Here is a 17,497-nt window from a genome sequence, read left to right as displayed (position 1 = left end):
AAAAATTATTTCCTTTGTGAAAATGTAAGACAAAGAATTTTATGTTGTGGTCTAATATAAGAAGCAACCATGCATACATGATAAATTTGTTAAGTTTAACAATAACTTCTTTAAGAGTCCTTTCTAATCACAGTTCCTAACTGGATAGTATAAAGAAATCTACAGTTGAGGAGCCTAAAAATTAAAGCATTTTAAAATTATAATCTAGATACCAAAACATGCTTGAACAGTAATTGTATCAGTTCCTTTTCCATCAATCAAACTAAAGTGTTAGAAAAAAAAAATCTAATCCAAACATGCTCTAGTTATACTACAAGGCCACAAGTAACTTTTTCTGCAGATTCCATTCCAAGTTTTCTGAGCTAGTCATGTGTATGTCTGGTCTACTTCATCATGTTTGAAAAGGACCGCGTCATTGGAATCTTGAAAAAGAGAAAACAAAAGATGAGAGAAAAATTTGGTGATGGAATTGAAGAGAGTGGCTAGTTTAGCTAGTTGAGAAAAGATATGAGGGTAGGCAACTTTTGCTATGAAACGGAAGAATAGGATGCCGCAAAGCTAGAAGTAGAAAATTGGACACAAACCAATGATAGGAAGGGAAAAAATGGACAAGAATACGAAAAAGCTTTGAGAATCACATGACACTGGATTTTTTTTCATATCAAAGGTAAAGAAAAAGCAATGTGTATCAGAATATTTCTCTTCTTTGTGACAGCTGCCTACTTATGTCGCATGGACTGTCTAATCAGTATTGTTTCAATTATATATAGATGGTGTGTGTGCATAGTTTTTCCACAGTTTTTTTTTAAATTTTTTTATTGTCGCATATAAAAGTTAAACAATGGCTATATTTGTAGGTTTAAGAAGGACTTTCCGTACAGAAAACATGTGGTCAGAACCTATGCTGAGAGGAACTGACGATAAATTAACTAAAATGATAGTGCTAGATTTTGAGGGAGAAGGTGCCATTTTAATGGGTAGATAATGAAAAAGACATACCATAACTGAGAGTCAATATCAAGTTCAAAAATTATGTGACATCACTAATATGTTAATGAATCATATGAAGGTTATGCTGCATGGTATAGTAGGTTTGTCCTTTTCCTATAAAACTAGCTTTGCCTCTTCCATTTGATATTTCGTTTGGTTTTGGGAAACGTTTGAACAGAATATATATAACCAATAACCTATATCAGTAGAGCTGAAACATATCCCAATTATTGGCATAGGGGCTATAACTTTCATTTTAGTTTTTCTTTTTGTTAAGTAGGTATCTTTTCATCCCGTAGGACAAATAAAGTGGCTGTCTGTTCACAATATAAGATATTGTAGACTTGTAACTTCCTCAAACTATGAAATTTTCGTTATGTCTAAATGCATATTTTGTGGTTATTTGTTGGCTCTAACATTCATGAAAGGGGATCACAAAACAAGGGAAAGTGTTTTCTAAGCCTCAAATTGAAAGAAAAGACTAAACTTCACATTAGCAAATATCACTGAACACAGCATTGTCTAACACAAAAATGGAACTCAAACAGAGAATTTTCTGCTGAAAAATAAAATTGCAGGCATAAAGAATATAACTCAATATCCTCGGTTATCTAGATTAAAAATTGGGTGAATATCTTCCTTGAGCTGCTTTGCAATGTTGACAATATGTTTCCCTTGTGGAATGCTTGCTCCAACTCAAGCCCAGTTGGGTTTCTAGAGCCATCATCAGTGCAAGTCCCCGCACCATAAGGACTTACACCTTTCAGCTCGCTCATCTCAAACATGCCAGAACCGAATAAGACTCACACTGCATTTCCAAACCAACCACAATCACGAGCCGGGAGACACAAACACCAATGAGATCTAAACCCAACCATATAAGGGATTGACACCACTCTCTACCCAGTACCTTAAGCCAATGGGTTAGGTCTTTCATCATTTTATAGTATTCTACTTTCTCATTCTATCCAATGTGGGACTTGGACTCATACTTGAATTTTCAACAATTAGTGCATAATGAATGATAGGATATTTGTTCAACAAGTGAGTCTAGATATATCATTGATGACATATATTAGAGGATATCCAAAGAATTAACCCTTCTGAAGTGTTGTTAGAAGAGTGAAATTCTTTGAATTGTTGACATTTCGCAAGTTATTTGCTTCACAATATGTAGACACATATAGTCTTAGTTCAATTTTCATGTCAGGTGAAAATAGAAATGGGAAAACGGTTGAAAATTCATTATCTTTATGAAGAGATGTCTAGTTATCATAAAATGATTCGTTGCTCTACTAAAAAATGGCATCACATTTTTAGAAAAAAGAAGAGGCTTTCTATAAGCTAGAACATTTCTGTCATCATAGGAACCGTTTATGAAACTATGAGATAGAAGTATCAAGAGGGGTGTTACGCTGCTGTCTCTTGTCCACCGCCTTGGGAACTGGTAGCGTAGAAGATTCCAGCAGGCTTGCTTGCAAGCATTTGCCCTTTCCATAGAAATTGAGTAGAATCATGGAAAGCCTTAAACTGAGAAGCCATCATTCCAAACCTTTCTGGGAAGCCAAAGATAAACCCATCTGCCTCAGGCAGTTTAATTTGGTTAACGACTGGTACTTCATTCTTGGGTGGTGCTCTCAAATCAATACGCTCCTCTGCTGACAATGTTTCAGGTACCTGCCCATGATAAAGTCACCATTGCACCTTGTTTTTCTACAGAAATTTTGATAGGATGGATTTTGGATATCATTGAATATGATTAAAATGTGTGTCCAAATTAATCATTCACAATTTTTTGATGTCATCAAGCATGAGAGCAATAAATTTTTTTATTATGAACCATTAAACAGGATAGAAATGAGCATCCAAAACAAAAGCCTGTCACAAATTTGGTTGCATCAAGCATCAGAGCCTTTAAAAATGATTTTGGCCCTAAACCAAATGTTTTGCTAAAATATATAGCAAAACTAAGGCCATGAATGTATTGGCAAAGTAAAGACCATGGACTCTCCTCTTGCAAGGGGACCGTTATATGTAGTTATAGAGAAGGAACCAATCAAACTGAATGTTTGAATCTAACTTTTTGATGGTTTGAAACACTGCAATCCGGGTAACACATGCAGATTATTCCTTTGGGATTTATCTGTTCAATAAAGGAACAGAGGAACAATGCTTAGGTATGGAGTCGTATTGCTTACCGTCTGCAATTTTATGCCAAGGCTAAATAGAACGGATAAATGAATTTGGATAAATGCACCATGATACATACCTTCCGTGGCCTCAACTCTTAGATAAACTTAAATATAAGGAATTTATTCGTTTTAAGTATTGTTTTATTAGTTTGAGTCTCCTAATATTAGTTTGGTAGAGATAAAATAAAGATCCGTAGTTTTGAATATATAGATGCAATATAATTTTTTTGTTGATATAGATTGAGTTAGATTATGTAATCTTTTTATTTTTAGTAAGTTGATATTTTGTTTCCAGAATTTTTTGTATTTGGCTCAAGCTCTTATTTACACTTATTTAAAGGCTGTCAAGGTCTAAAGAAAGTCACCATAGTGAATTACAATGGAGATTATTTGTGTGTATCACTTTTTTTTTCTACAAAATGGTATCACAGTGAAAGAGAGAGAGTGAAATAATGTGAGTGCTTGAGTGTTTGATAAAAAGAGAAAGAGAGAGATGGAGAAAGTTGTAAATGGGATGATCATGCTACAATCGACAAAGAAGACCAATTATGATAATTGGTGCCTATAGATAAAGGTGTTGCTACCTAACATTAGCACAGGTCACTACATTGAGAAAAATGAGAGTGGGAGATGGGTTAGCGTTGTACTTTTTGTACAATGAAGTGGACGAGTCAGGGTTCAAAGAAATAACGAATGCGACACCAACAAAGGAAGTTTGAGAGATTTTGGAGGTTGCATATAAAGGTGACAACCGCGTCAAACAAGTTCGGATACACCATCATAGTGAAGTAGCCATGATAATGACGATGGCGAACCTCGAGATAGAAATAACGAGGTTAAAGCACTTTAAAATGTAACGCCCCAAATTCCAAGGTCTCACGGGTTATTAAAAAACCACTAAATTTCAAAACTTTATCATAGCGTGAAAACGTATTTTCAAAACATTAACATGTAAACGACATAATTTATTCAAAACATAATAGTTCCAAAACATTGCTCCAATGAAATAACAAAGGAAATACAATAACTTCATTTACATTGTCTTAAAGTTCAAATGTAATAAATTTAAATAAAAATCTTAAGTTTGTCCCTTGTCATCTCTCGAATCTATCATACCTCAGCACCATCTACAAGATCATCTACTCACGATTGTGAGTGTTGAGGAGATAATATTCTTGGCCTTACATCGTAGTGCGCTCTCCTGCTCTCGTCTATGGTCCAGACAGAAAAGTCCTTGACCTTAATCTTACCATTCTCCCTTTTTGTTGGTTCAAAGGGACCATTTATAACAACATCTCATACACCTTTGTTTACTGATTCCAAGAAAATCTTTATTCTATCACAAAAAGGTAGTTCTCACCCGCAAACAGTGTTGGTTTGTTTGTGGATGCCCCTTCTCCAAAAGTCTGAGATATGTTGGCCATCAGGAACTTTTTAATCGATTATACAAAAAACCTAACTGATTAAAATTTGAGTAACTTTCGAATTCCTAGCTCTGGGGTCAATTGTTAGAAAAGTGATGCCTTATATCTCAGGCCAAGAGGGGGGTGAATTGAATTTTGCTTTAAAAGATGTTCTTTTCAAAAACTTTGCAAAATATTTAGTTTTCTTGAAATCAATAAAGCAAGTATAATGAATCAAAAGTAAAAGAAAATGAGAGAAAGATCAACACAACGATATATATTAGTTCGACCAAGCCTACATCCAGTCTTCTTTCAATCAACCTGAGTTGAAGGGATTCCACTATAATGATAGAGATACAAAAATATAGAGATATCTCCTCTCAATGTACTTCTCACCCCACTCAAAATCACTATAGTAACAAGATATGAACACCCTCACAATTATCAACCAGAGAACACTCACAACTCTCTAAACACCTTGAGAGCAATCCCAACTCTCAATGAGAACACCACGACTCTCTCCCCCTACCAAACCTGCACAGGAACACAATCCATAAATTTCAAATGATGATACTGATATTCACAACAACACTCTAGTAGTGTAGATATGATCAAAACACTTCAGCTTAGTTTTCTTGAAGGAATCTTGATGTGTAAACCCAAATTTGATCTTTGATTCTTCAAGACTGTTCTTAAACGCTCCTACAATCAATAATCAATCAAAATGTACAAAAGATTACATTGAAACAACGCGCAAGACAATTATTTATAGGATTTTTGAATCCTGATGCACTTTAATCGATTATGCAATTAATGTAATCTGTTAAGCTTTTCTTCCTGCTTTAACATATTTCCTTCTATTTAAGATTTAATAGATTATACAGCGCATGATATCGATTATACCATTCATACAAGCCAACAATAAATTCATATGACCGTTAGAAAGAGTTAAGGCTTTAAATGAAATAGATTTTCACAAGAGAAACATATTTAACCAATTATGAAATGTATGTAACCACTAGTGCAAAAACAGCGTATAACGTCACGCGTTCAACGTTCAACCACTGAATAGCCAATGTTAAAAATGATCGTTGACATTTTTGTAAATAAATGCAATTGTAGAAGGTCGAAGCCTTATTCAATTCGACGTTTTATGATGGTAATTATTTAAACCAGTGCGTCATTCTCTTTCTTCTTTCTTTTAAACCACTAATAACACGTCGAATCTTGTAGGGGTTCGACGTAATATTTGTCAGTCAGAAGCCAAAGAGTCACCCTTTTTAATTTTTTTTTCTTTTTTCTTTTAAACAACAAATAATACGTCGAATTTTGTAAAGGCTTCGACGTATTATTTGTCAGCCAGAAGCCAAAAAGTTACCCCTTTTTAATTCTTTTTTTCTTTTTTCTTTTAAACCACATATAATACGTCGAATTTTGCAGGAGCTTAGACGTATTATTTGTCAGCCAAAAGTTTCCCCTTTTTAATTTGAGCAGGAGATTGAAAATTCATTCACTTTATCTTAGTGCGCGAGACCCTCTTCTCTTCTTAAACTTTTCTCGAACGAAGTTTGACGACCATCACATGTAATCTTTCTTTCATTTGATACAAGTGCATGTGAATTAACTACTTTATGTATAATTTTCATTTTTTTTGACCGATTATTTTCGTGTTCTTGTCCTTCATAGGCACATTTTGCTTTCTCTCTCATTGGTGGAAACACTTTATTATGACGAACTCACCTTTTGAAAGTTAGTTTTCGTTTTCGTTTCCATTTTGAAGAACTTATTAGTTGAACTTGTTTGTTGTTTTTTGTTGAACTTGTTTGTTGTTGTTATTTGGTTGAACTTGTTTGTTGTTGTTGTTATTTGATTGAACTTGTTTGTTGTTTGTTATTGTTGTTTGTTATTGATACTATACTACACGTTCATAGTCCATGCTTTATAAAATACCAAAAACTGAAATTTGTTGTTTTTCTGCTTTTCAGGTCTCGTAGAGTTGTAAAAAAATATTACAATTAATTAAAAAAACAAAAAAATTGCTTAACGTCGAATATTAACAAAATTTGATGTCAATTTGATTAACGTCGAATTTTTTAAATTTGACGTCAATTTAACGTCTCCTAATATGACGTCGATCTCGAATTCGACGTGAAAGGCCAAAAAACAACGACATTATGCGATATTTTTCTACTAGTAAACGTGTTTTAATCGATTATACAACTGATGTAATAGATTATTACACAGTTGTTTGCTCTTGTTAAGCATATCACGATATCTGGAAAAGTCTAGCAGATTATATACAACGCTTAATCGATTATTTCTTCCAGAGATGTAATGTTCAATGATGGAAACTCCTTTAGGGACTTCACATCCAAAGAAGTATCAACTTAGACTAAGACTAAGAAAGGGAGGTGAATAAAGACTTTTAACAAAATGCTCTTTCCTTATCTAAGTCTTAGATGGATTGACTTTGCTAAATAACATTTGCATTGTTTTGTAGGCCTTAAATAAAGGTTGAAGACATGGACAATCAACCAAAGAAGCTTGGTGAGCCAAAGGAAACAAAGGAGTCAAAGAAGAGAAGAAAATAAGTGTTTTCCGCATTGGAGCCATTAGCTTCCGGATTGCAGAATCACTCAGCCACCAGCAGCTCGCACTTATCCATTTTGCACCAGAATTCAGCTTTTAAAAAAACACATTTTAATTGTGTTTCGCATTGGACTTGTAGCCCAAGCTTAGATTGTGTCTTCAAGACACTTCTTTTGACATTCTTTAGAGCTTGTAGATCAGATATAGAGTCCTCTCTTCACCTATAAAAGGGAGGCACTCTCCTTTGAAATGATAAAGAAATGTTGTTGAGATTACTCTAGGCTTATCTTCAGAGTTCATTCTTTCTTGTGCTTATTCTGCACTTCTTCCTATAACTTCCTTCCTTCTTGGAAGGCCTTGTGAGCTTGAGAAACCTCACACACTCACCAAACCTCCATTGAACCTTTCATCAAACACCTGGCGTGCACCATCGAATTCATTCCTCCTTCCATTCCACTGCTTGATTCTGCTGTGCGTGGCTGCTCTCACATAAAGTCTGAAGTTGCTTCCATCATTCAATCTATTTAAAATTATGATTCATTTACAAACAATGAATACATATATCAAGCATCTCAAGCACAAACACAATAAGGATAAATGAATTGTTATGTCATTTGTTGTGGAAGAAACCATACAAATATTCTTTTGTTCATCATAAAAAAACATAGATATATGAGAGGGGGTATAGCTCCCCTATCAACAACCATAACACCATATATATTAATTTTAAAAATAGGTCTTTATCATGGAAGGTGGGAAATGAGTGATTTGGTATGTGACTACTACTTCTTGCATCTCATTATTTTATTCATGTACCTCCTAATTTAAAAGGTACCCGTTCTACCCTTGAATCAACCTTGTGTCACAACTCCACCCTCACCTTGTGCTTAACTTTCCATTATTTTCTCAATTTTGCTATTTGGGCCTAATTTGACCAATAATTCATATTTTAATTAATTTGAATTATTTGAGCTTAATAATTCTCAATAATATTTTCAGGGCAAATTTTGGAATTATAATTCGGACTTCAAAAGGGCTGCCACATCATTTATTATTTTCCAGATCAACATTTATTTTTAATTTCGTTTGTAATTTTATTTATTTTAATTTTGGGTCAAGAATTGAATATTGGGCTATTTTTGGTGAATTAGATAAAAAAACCAATTTTGGGGGCTGACTTGGCTAGCCTAGGGTTTAGTGCCCATGCAGCAACCACTCCTTAGGAACTTTCATTCGTTGTATTTTTCGTTTTTTTAGCTTCTTCTCTTAGGTTTCATTTACGTTTTCCAACACCTTCAATTTCAACCATTTAATTTTGGTTCTGCACTTTCGTTTTTCTCTCCTTGCCTTTTGTGCACTTTCATTTCCATTCTCGTTTTCAAGTTTGATAGAAATTTCACTTTCTGGGTTCATTTCGTTTCTTTGTTTCGGCATTTCATTTCCATTTTCATTTTCGCATTACAATTTCATTTCCAGTTCTGTTTCCAATTTTGTTCTCTGTTTTCAATTTCACTTCGCATTCTTATTTCGTTTTCGTTTCTTCTATGTAATTCATTTGTTGTGTTAGCTTCGTTTTCCAGTATTACTTTGTTTTTAGTTGCATTTTTGCATTCCAATTTCAGTTTTCAATTTCATTCTTGCCTCTGTTGTTATGGTTGTAATTCGTTTTCATTGTGTTCAAGTTGTTTTTATGGAAGGCTTAATCTGTGTGGTTGGACACTAGGAGATTGCATTATTTTCCTTGAGATTTCTGAGCTGTCATTGTGATTATGCTTCACATACCTTACATAATGCTTAATCTTCTTTGTGCTTGAAATTAGGTACACACTTAGTTGCCTAATTCGTGTTTAATCTCTGCTTAATTGATTAATCTCTGTGTGAAAAATTGATTAGACATATGATTTGTGTTTGCTTAATTCACATTCTTGAAGATTGGATTAACCTTCGCTTAGTTGGTTCGTGTTGGATTAAGGGTGAGAGGAGCATGCAATTTTTTGTTAATCAATAATAAGAAACATTGCAATCGAACTAGTGACCAACTTTTTTTAATTGCGGTTTAGTCCAAGTTAATTGGTGTGTTAATTTAGTTCGTAAATATGCTCACACAAACCCTCCCACTAGATGTTTGATCTTATGATAGAATCAAAAACTGATCCTTAAGAGATGACCTAAGAGTCATTCCCTAATTACTGCATTTAATCTGCAATATTAATTTGAGTCAAACGCGACATCGACGATCACCTACCTCCCTTGAATCCCCTTCTCCAATCCCTTTTTTCCACCAACATTACTACACCTCCATCATACCCCAACACTTGATTCTTTGTCTTCTTCACCATGTTTTGCAACAACTCTCCTTTATCTTATGTAGTAAGTGATGAAAGAGTTTCAGGAGACATGCCATATGCCATACGCCACGTTCCACACGTCGTGACCTTTCTCCCTCATCAAAGCCATTGGGATGTAAAAGTGAATTTATGCAACAAGAGATTTACACAATGTTTGCTTGAACAGATTATACTGTTCAGAGGCGAATGCGAGCGACGATTTGAAAATCAAGTTATGTTCGGATGAGAGGAAACGCGAGAAACGCTGAAGGCGGATTTGCGGGATGCCATGGTTTTTCATCACCTGCAAAAGTGAAGAGATTTGGAGAAATTGTTAATGAAATGTCACATGTACCCTCAACATATTATACAATTCCTTGTGTGTATATAAGTTAACATAGGAAATCGATTCGCAAAACTATAGAACCGATTCGAACAAGTTAAAACTAAAAAGACGTGAAGAAGAACAGTTGAATACGCTTTTACTAATACTACTGTAGATTCACGAGCAACGTTAATGGCCATATGAAGATGATTGTTGAAGATGAAGTCGACTTTGAAGTTGAAGAAGATGAATAACAATGACTGATGAGATATGTTTAAGGTGTTTTCAGTTTCCTCCCACTCGTATTCGGTTATAAGGGTGTGAAGAATTTGTGAAGAACCCATATTCGATTCCGAGTAGGTGTTATTCGGTTCCCAAGCTCGTATTTGGTTCTGTGTGCTTGGGGTGGAGTTTGACGCTGTATTGGGTTGATGGTATTCCGTTTCCTTGGAGCATTTCTTTCCAAGCGTGGTGGTAGAAGCTCCTTAGATAGAAGAATTGACATGTAATACAAGTTCTAGAATATTATAGAAAAACCTAAGATAGGAAGAAAAATCAAGAATATTCTACATAGGTAAAAATCTAGAACATTCCACATAAGTTGTGGCTAGTATGTTCTAGAATAATCTATGGGTCTATAAATACCCATGAACTCTACCATTTGATGGATGTAGCCAACATCTATCATTTGTATGAACCAACATCTACTACAACTAAAGACAACTACAACACTTCTTCCAACTACTACTTCTACATTCAACTATCTCTACATTTTCTCTATCCCATCAACTACTCCTTTCACAACCTTAAAATACTAACAGTGGTATCAGAGCTACGTTCGGTCATCTACTGGGCGTAGATAAAATTTTCAACTACCTCAAACAAAACTATAACTCATTCTACTACTCCCAAATATATTCTCAACAATGGCTACTACTAATCAAACATCATCAATTCCAGTACCTATTTTCAAAGGAGAAAGTTATGATTTTTGGAGTGTCAAAATGAAGACATTCTTCCGCTCTCAAGATTTATGGGATATCATAGAAGAGGGATTCACTATTCCAGAAGACACCTCTACTCTTACTGCAGCTCAAAAGAAGGAGTTGAAAGAAAACAAGCAGAAGGATTCAAGGGCTTTATTTGTTCTTCAACAAGCAGTTGATGACACAATTTTTCCAAGGCTAATTGGTGCCACAAGTGCAAAACAAGCTTGGAACACAATACAAGAGGAGTTTCAAGGAAGTGACGAGGTACGCAATATTAAACTTCATTCTCTAAGACGAGAGTTTGAATTATTAAGAATGAAAGAATCTGAGACCATTAAAGACTACTATTCTAGAATAAAAGAAATAGTTAGTCAGATGAGAGCCTATGGGGAAAATATTCTTGACAAAAAGATCGTTGAGAAAATTTTAATTTCTATTCCCCAAAAGTATGATGCAATCGCAACCGCGATTGAACAAACAAAAGATTTGGCTACATTGTCAATCACACAACTAATGGGCTCTCTTGAAGCTTATGAACAAAGATTGAAAAGGCATGAAGAAGACTCGGTTGAAAATGCCTTTCAATCAAAACTAAAATTACGGTCTCAGAATAAAGAATATGAAGGAGATAAAAGTAGAGAAGAAATTTCTAGAAATAAAGAAAATCCTAGAAGCTTCTCTATGACTCGTCAAGAAAAATATCCTCCATGTGGCATATGTAAAAAGACAAGTCACTTGGAAAAAGATTGTTGGCATCATGGAAAACCTCAATGCCACTATTGCAAGAAATTTGGTCACATAGAAAAGTATTGTCGTAACAAAAATAAGCATCAAGCAAACTTTGCGGAAGAAGATAATCAAGAGAAACTCTTATTCTACGCCAATCAAGAATCTCCTAGTAGAGAAGGAAGTTGGTACTTGGATAGTGGATGCAGCAATCACATGGCGAAAGATCAAAGCATCTTCAAAGACATTGATAAATCTGTCAATGTCAAAGTTCGGCTAGGAAATGGCACCACAGTGGAGTCTCGAGGCAAAGGAACTGTCATGGTGGAGACAAAGAAAGGTACTAAATTCATCAAAGACGTTTTACTAGTTCCAAATCTTAAAGAAAATCTTTTAAGTATTGGCCAAATGATGGAGAATGGATATTCTCTTCATTTTGAGAAAGATACATGCAAAATTTATGACAATAAAATGATAGAAATTGGCCAAGTAAAAATGGAGAAGAGAAATAGAAGCTTTCCTATAAGCTTCAAACCTGGAACTAATATTGCCATGAAGGTAGAAGTTGATGACTCATGGCTTTGGCATAGGAGATTTGGCCACTTCAACACACATGCCTTAAAGCTTCTATATACGAAAAACATGATGAGAGATCTTCCATACTTGAAGGAGAATAATGAATCATGTGAAGGATGTCTCCTTGGAAAACAACATCGATTACCATTCTCGACAGACAAAGCATGGAGAGCAAAAGACTTATTGGAGTTGATTCATACCGATGTTTGCGGACCGATGAGAACACCTTCACATCATAACAACAGGTATTTCATCCTCTTCATTGATGACTTCTCTAGAATGACATGGGTCTATTTCTTAAAGGCAAAGTCAGAAGTTTTTGGAGTATTCAAGAAATTCAAGGCCCTTGTTGAGAAGCAAAGTGGAAAATAGCTAAAAATACTTAGAAGTGATCGTGGCAAGGAGTACACATCTCGCGAGTTTGACAAATTCTGTGAAGATGAAGGCATAGAGCGACAACTTACAGTCGCATATACTCCACAACAAAATGGCGTGTCAGAGAGAAAGAATCGCACAGTTATGGAGATGGCAAGATCAATGCTGAAAGAGAAAAGTATGCCTAACACTTTTTTGGCTGAAGCAGTCTACACTGCAGTTTATATTCTAAACAGATGTCCAACTAAAGCAGTCCAAGACAAGACTCCTATTGAAGCTTGGAGTGGGAGAAAGCCATCGGCTAAACACCTACGAGTATTTGGGTCTATTTGCTACATACATGTTCCTGATCAAAGGAGGCACAAGCTTGAAGACAAAACTATACGAGGAATATTCTTGGGATATAGCACACAATCAAAAGGCTATCGAGTCTACAACCTACAAACGAAAAAGCTCATCATCAGTCGAGATGTTGAAGTTGACGAAAATGCTTCTTGGAATTGGGAAGAAGAAAAAGTTGTTAAAAGCAACATTTTACTTCCAGTGCAACAATCTCAAGAAGAAACTCAAGAAGAGGTAGAAAATTCAGGTATGCTTTCTCCACCTCCACAACAAGATTCTTCACCTGAATCTAGTCCAAGAAGAGTAAGATCTTTGGTAGACATATATGAAACTTGCAATATGGCCATGATTGAGCCTAACTGTTATGAAGAAGCATCAAAGCAAGAAGTATGGGTCAAGGCTATGGAAGAAGAGATTAAAATGATTGAGAAGAATAACACTTGGGAACTCGTAAATTGCCCTCATGGAAAAGACATCATTGGAGTCAAATGGATATATAAAACAAAGCTCAATCCTGATGGAACTATACAAAGGCATAAAGCAAGATTAGTTGCCAAAGGCTACTCACAGCAACCAGGAATAGACTACAATGAGACATTTGCTCCAGTTGCTCGCTTAGATACAATTAGAGTTTTAATAGCTCTTGCAGCACAAAAAGGATGGAACATCTATCAACTGGATGTCAAGTCAGCCTTTCTAAATGGGGTGCTCGAAGAAGAGATTTATGTTGAACAACCACAGGGCTTCATCGACAAAGGCAATGAAGGCAAAGTACTAAAACTTAAAAAAGCATTATATGGCCTGAAGCAAGCTCCTCGAGCATGGTATAGCAAGATTGATAAATACTTCATCGATCAAGGATTCAGGAGGAGCAAGAGTGAGCCAACACTATATATTAAGGCACAAGGTCAGTACCATCTCATTGTCTCTATATATGTCGATGATCTTATCTATACAGGAAACAATATAGAGATGATGAAAGAATTTAAAGAAGACATGATGAAGACATTTGAAATGACCGACCTTGACTTGATGAACTATTTCCTCGGTATAGAGGTGAAACAAGAAAAGGAAGGTATATTTATCTCTCAAAAGAAATATATTGAAGCTCTATTAAAGAAGTTCAAGATGAATGGTTGTAAACCTGTCACTACTCCACTGGTGGTAAACGAAAAGCTACAAAAAGATGATGGAGCACAAGAGGTAGATGCATCATGCTACAGAAGCTTAATTGGAAGTCTTCTCTATCTCACAGCCACACAACCAGACATTATGTATGCTACAAGTCTTCTATCAAGATTCATGCAAAACCCAAGTCAGATTCATTATGGAGTAGGAAAAAGAATTTTAAGATATCTACAAGGCACAAAGGAGTTTGGTATATGGTACAAAACCGTGACTAACTCAAGGATGATTGGCTACACATATAGTGATTGGGCAGGATCAGTGGACGACATGAAGAGTACGTCAGGATATGCTTTCTCACTAGGATCGGGTATTTTATCTTGGGCATCAAAGAAGCAAGCAACCGTGGCACAATCAACAGCAGAAGCAGAGTATGTAGCAGCTGCTGAAACCACAAGTCAAGCAATATGGCTACGAAGAATACTTGAAGAAATGGGTGAACCACAAGCTGGACCAACTATTATCTATTGCGACAACAAATCGGCAATAGCAATAGCAAAAAATCCAGTCCATCATCAAAGAACAAAACACATAGCCATTAAATATCACTTCATTCGAGATGAAGAGACAACTAAACAAATACGACTCGAGTATTGTCCAACAGAAGACCAAATTGCAGATATATTTACGAAGGCATTACCAAGACCAAGATTTGAACTACTGCGCACAATGCTTGGAGTTACCGAATTTGCGTTAAGGAGGAGTATTAAAGTGTAATGCAAATTCTAGAAGAATGTAGAAGCTCCTTAGATAGAAGAATTGACATGTAATACAAGTTCTAGAATATTATAGAAAAACCTAAGATAGGAAGAAAAATCAAGAATATTCTACATAGGTAAAAATCTAGAACATTCCACATAAGTTGTGGCTAGTATGTTCTAGAATAATCTATGGGTCTATAAATACCCATGAACTCTACCATTTGATGGATGTAGCCAACATCTATCATTTGTATGAACCAACATCTACTACAACTAAAGACAACTACAACACTTCTTCCAACTACTACTTCTACATTCAACTATCTCTACATTTTCTCTATCCCATCAACTACTCCTTTCACAACCTTAAAATACTAACAGGGTTGATGGTATTCCGTTTCCTTGGAGCATTTCTTTCCAAGCGTGGTGGTGCAGGCGCCATGTTCGACCGCACCGCAGGCGCCGTGTTCACTGGTGGACGCTGGATTAATACATATTCAGAAATTACAGTGCAGATTGAAGTGTGAAGTTCAGAAAAAGGAAACCTGAAACCTGGAGAAATACCTGTTCCCGTAAATGCCACAAAATCGTCGACGGTGACTTCGACGCCCATCTCGGCAAACAAATCGACGTCGGATTTTCTAGAAGGCTCTTCGTTGTTGCAAAGCATGCCGTCCATGTCGAAGAGCACCGCGGAAACCTTCCCTCACTCTCCTGATTCCACAACGACATTCTTCTGCTCGACTTTCACCGCGCAGACTTTCACTGCGAATCTTTGCGTCAAAACGAGGCGTCTCGATCGGCGATGGAAGAACCGAGAAGAAGGAAGCAAAACGGGTTTTGGTCGTTTGATAATGGCCGAGAATAACAAGTGCTTTGAGGCCGTTGGGCGCAAAAGGTGAAAACGACCTGTTTTAAATGTCATTGCCATGCTTAAGTAGTGCAGTGATTCAGTTTGTGAATGGCTGGGAGGATCTTAATCCATAATCTATATCTGTAATTTATTACAAAACTCGTGACAAATTTCAGAGGTACCTTATCCACTTCTTCACCACAACATTTCTTTCTTTCTTTTTATATTTATTTATTTCTTTCTTTTTCTTATATTCATTTTCATTGTTTCCTTACATGGAGGAATTTTTCTGTCCCTTTATGCATCCTCTGGACTTCGTCATGTAAAATATTAAAATTAATTTTAATAATTAATGTTAATTTTGTACTTTTTATAAACATTTTAACAATTAAATATAACACTAATAATTATTATTTTATATTATTGAGTATTATGGTAATTTTCAGTTTTTATCTATTAAATAATTTTTTTTATCTATCACATCACTCAAATCTTATACTAATTCTCACAAACTTTAGTTCTAAATTCACTCTTGATTATTTCCAAATCCACTTAAACAAACAACAAAAAATTTACTCTCAAATCCAGTCAAATTCATTCAATCACTTTTTCCCAAATTATCTCTTCCAAATACCTTCAAGTGAACAAAGTATTTTTGGATCGGAAAATGCATTCGGAAATGCTTGTTTTGAAATTTTTTTATATTCCGAAAGGATTGTTTTGAAAAATATTTTAATCTTCAAATATACATCCTGAGATACGAAGAAAAGTTTCCAAAAAGAAATTTTGAAAGGTATTTCTGAATTTGAAAAATATATTCTGAAAAACATGTTCTTGATTTTTTTTTTATATTCCTGAATGAATGAGTGTTTCCCAATGTAACATCCCAAAATACCGTAATTACCATAATTCAGGATTAATTACAATTAACAGTAACATAAACAGTCTTTGCATTAACACAGATTTAAAAGAAGCTGAACGGCGTCAGTACAGAAGAACGTACGTTCAAAATAGAATTCAATGATAAACAGGACGAACGGTTTTACAAAACATTTAACCGCACGTCCAACTATTCTACCATTTACATCACTAATCTAACGAGCGCTTCTAAAGCTCGGCCTTGACTTCCACCTCAACTAGATTTGCATCTTCCAAATTTTCTTCTTCCAGCATTTCTTCAAGAGATGCACCACCATCTGCTCACATCCACACGGATGATCATTGCAAGACAAGACGAACGTACATGGACAGTGGACAACACAATGGAAATGCAAGGGTAAGCTTATAATATTTAATTTATACAATTAACATATACATTTGCATTTCGATTCACACATACAACATGTAACTTATCAAATAATAATCATAGAAATACGTATATAAGACAGACCATCCGGACTGTATGAACCATGTAGTTACAAGCGTCCTTGCACCCGAGTGGTGTACTAGCCGGGATATACCTAATCAGCTACCACTCGAGGTTAATCCCTCGCCCATATCTAAGCGATGAACGAAGAACCTCCTGCCATTCCCACGCATGACTACCCCCTTCTACGTGAAGATGAGTATCACGGAATATCAGGATGGACCAAGCCTGGCCTAACTTATCCATGTTCATACTTTACCAAATTTAGTATTTAATACATCTGAGACGTTCCTCCTTGGAACGCTCGTTCAAATTCCATAATCATAAAATCACTTGATATAACGTTCGCACTGTAATTTATCATAATTCATAATCAATCTCATCTTTAACTTTAAGAGTACAAAAGAACGAACGTTCAGTCCTTTAAAGAAATAGGACGAACGTTCAAATATAGTACTGGGTGGACAGACGTGACTCTCTGTTTGACCAGTTAACTGCACTGACTCAATTTGAAGTGTATTGGTACTTAGAAGGTTTCAAAATAAATACCTTGGACCA

General features: G+C 35.4%; 1 protein-coding gene across 6 annotated transcripts; it reads right to left on the bottom strand.

The window, feature by feature from the left end:
• Positions 1–2,300: 2,300 nt before the first annotated feature.
• LOC128196566 (NAD(P)H dehydrogenase (quinone) FQR1-like) lies at positions 2,301–15,764 on the bottom strand. Of its 6 annotated transcripts, none has more exons than XM_052877937.1 (3): positions 15,285–15,764; positions 15,100–15,201; positions 4,223–5,119 (listed from the first exon to the last, which is right to left on the bottom strand). In XM_052877937.1, the coding sequence occupies exons 1-3, from the start codon at positions 15,397–15,399 to the stop codon at positions 5,055–5,057; spliced, it is 282 nt and encodes a 93-aa protein (XP_052733897.1). In that variant the 5' UTR covers positions 15,400–15,764; the 3' UTR covers positions 4,223–5,054. The 6 variants fall into 6 exon arrangements, 3 of the variants coding, with proteins under 3 accessions (XP_052733895.1, XP_052733897.1, XP_052733896.1); XM_052877936.1 differs by having other exon boundaries at positions 15,086–15,201; positions 15,285–15,763; XM_052877935.1 differs by lacking the exons at positions 4,223–5,119; positions 15,100–15,201 and adding an exon at positions 2,301–2,667.
• Between the last annotated feature and the right edge of the window lie 1,733 nt (positions 15,765–17,497).

This window comes from Vigna angularis, chromosome 5 (assembly GCF_016808095.1).
Source record: "Vigna angularis cultivar LongXiaoDou No.4 chromosome 5, ASM1680809v1, whole genome shotgun sequence".
Lineage (NCBI taxonomy): Eukaryota > Viridiplantae > Streptophyta > Magnoliopsida > Fabales > Fabaceae > Vigna > Vigna angularis.
This window is presented reverse-complemented; position numbering and strand designations above follow the sequence as displayed.

Excerpts from the sequence above, each read along its gene's own strand:
- LOC128196566 (XM_052877935.1), bottom strand. The coding sequence starts at position 15,452 with ATGTCGTTGTGGAATCAGGAGAGTGAGGGAAGGTTTCCGCGGTGCTCT. Across the intron at positions 2,668-15,284 it reads TGTGGCATTTACGGGAACAG|GTACCTGAAACATTGTCAGC; the intron begins GTATTTCTCCAG and ends TATCATGGGCAG.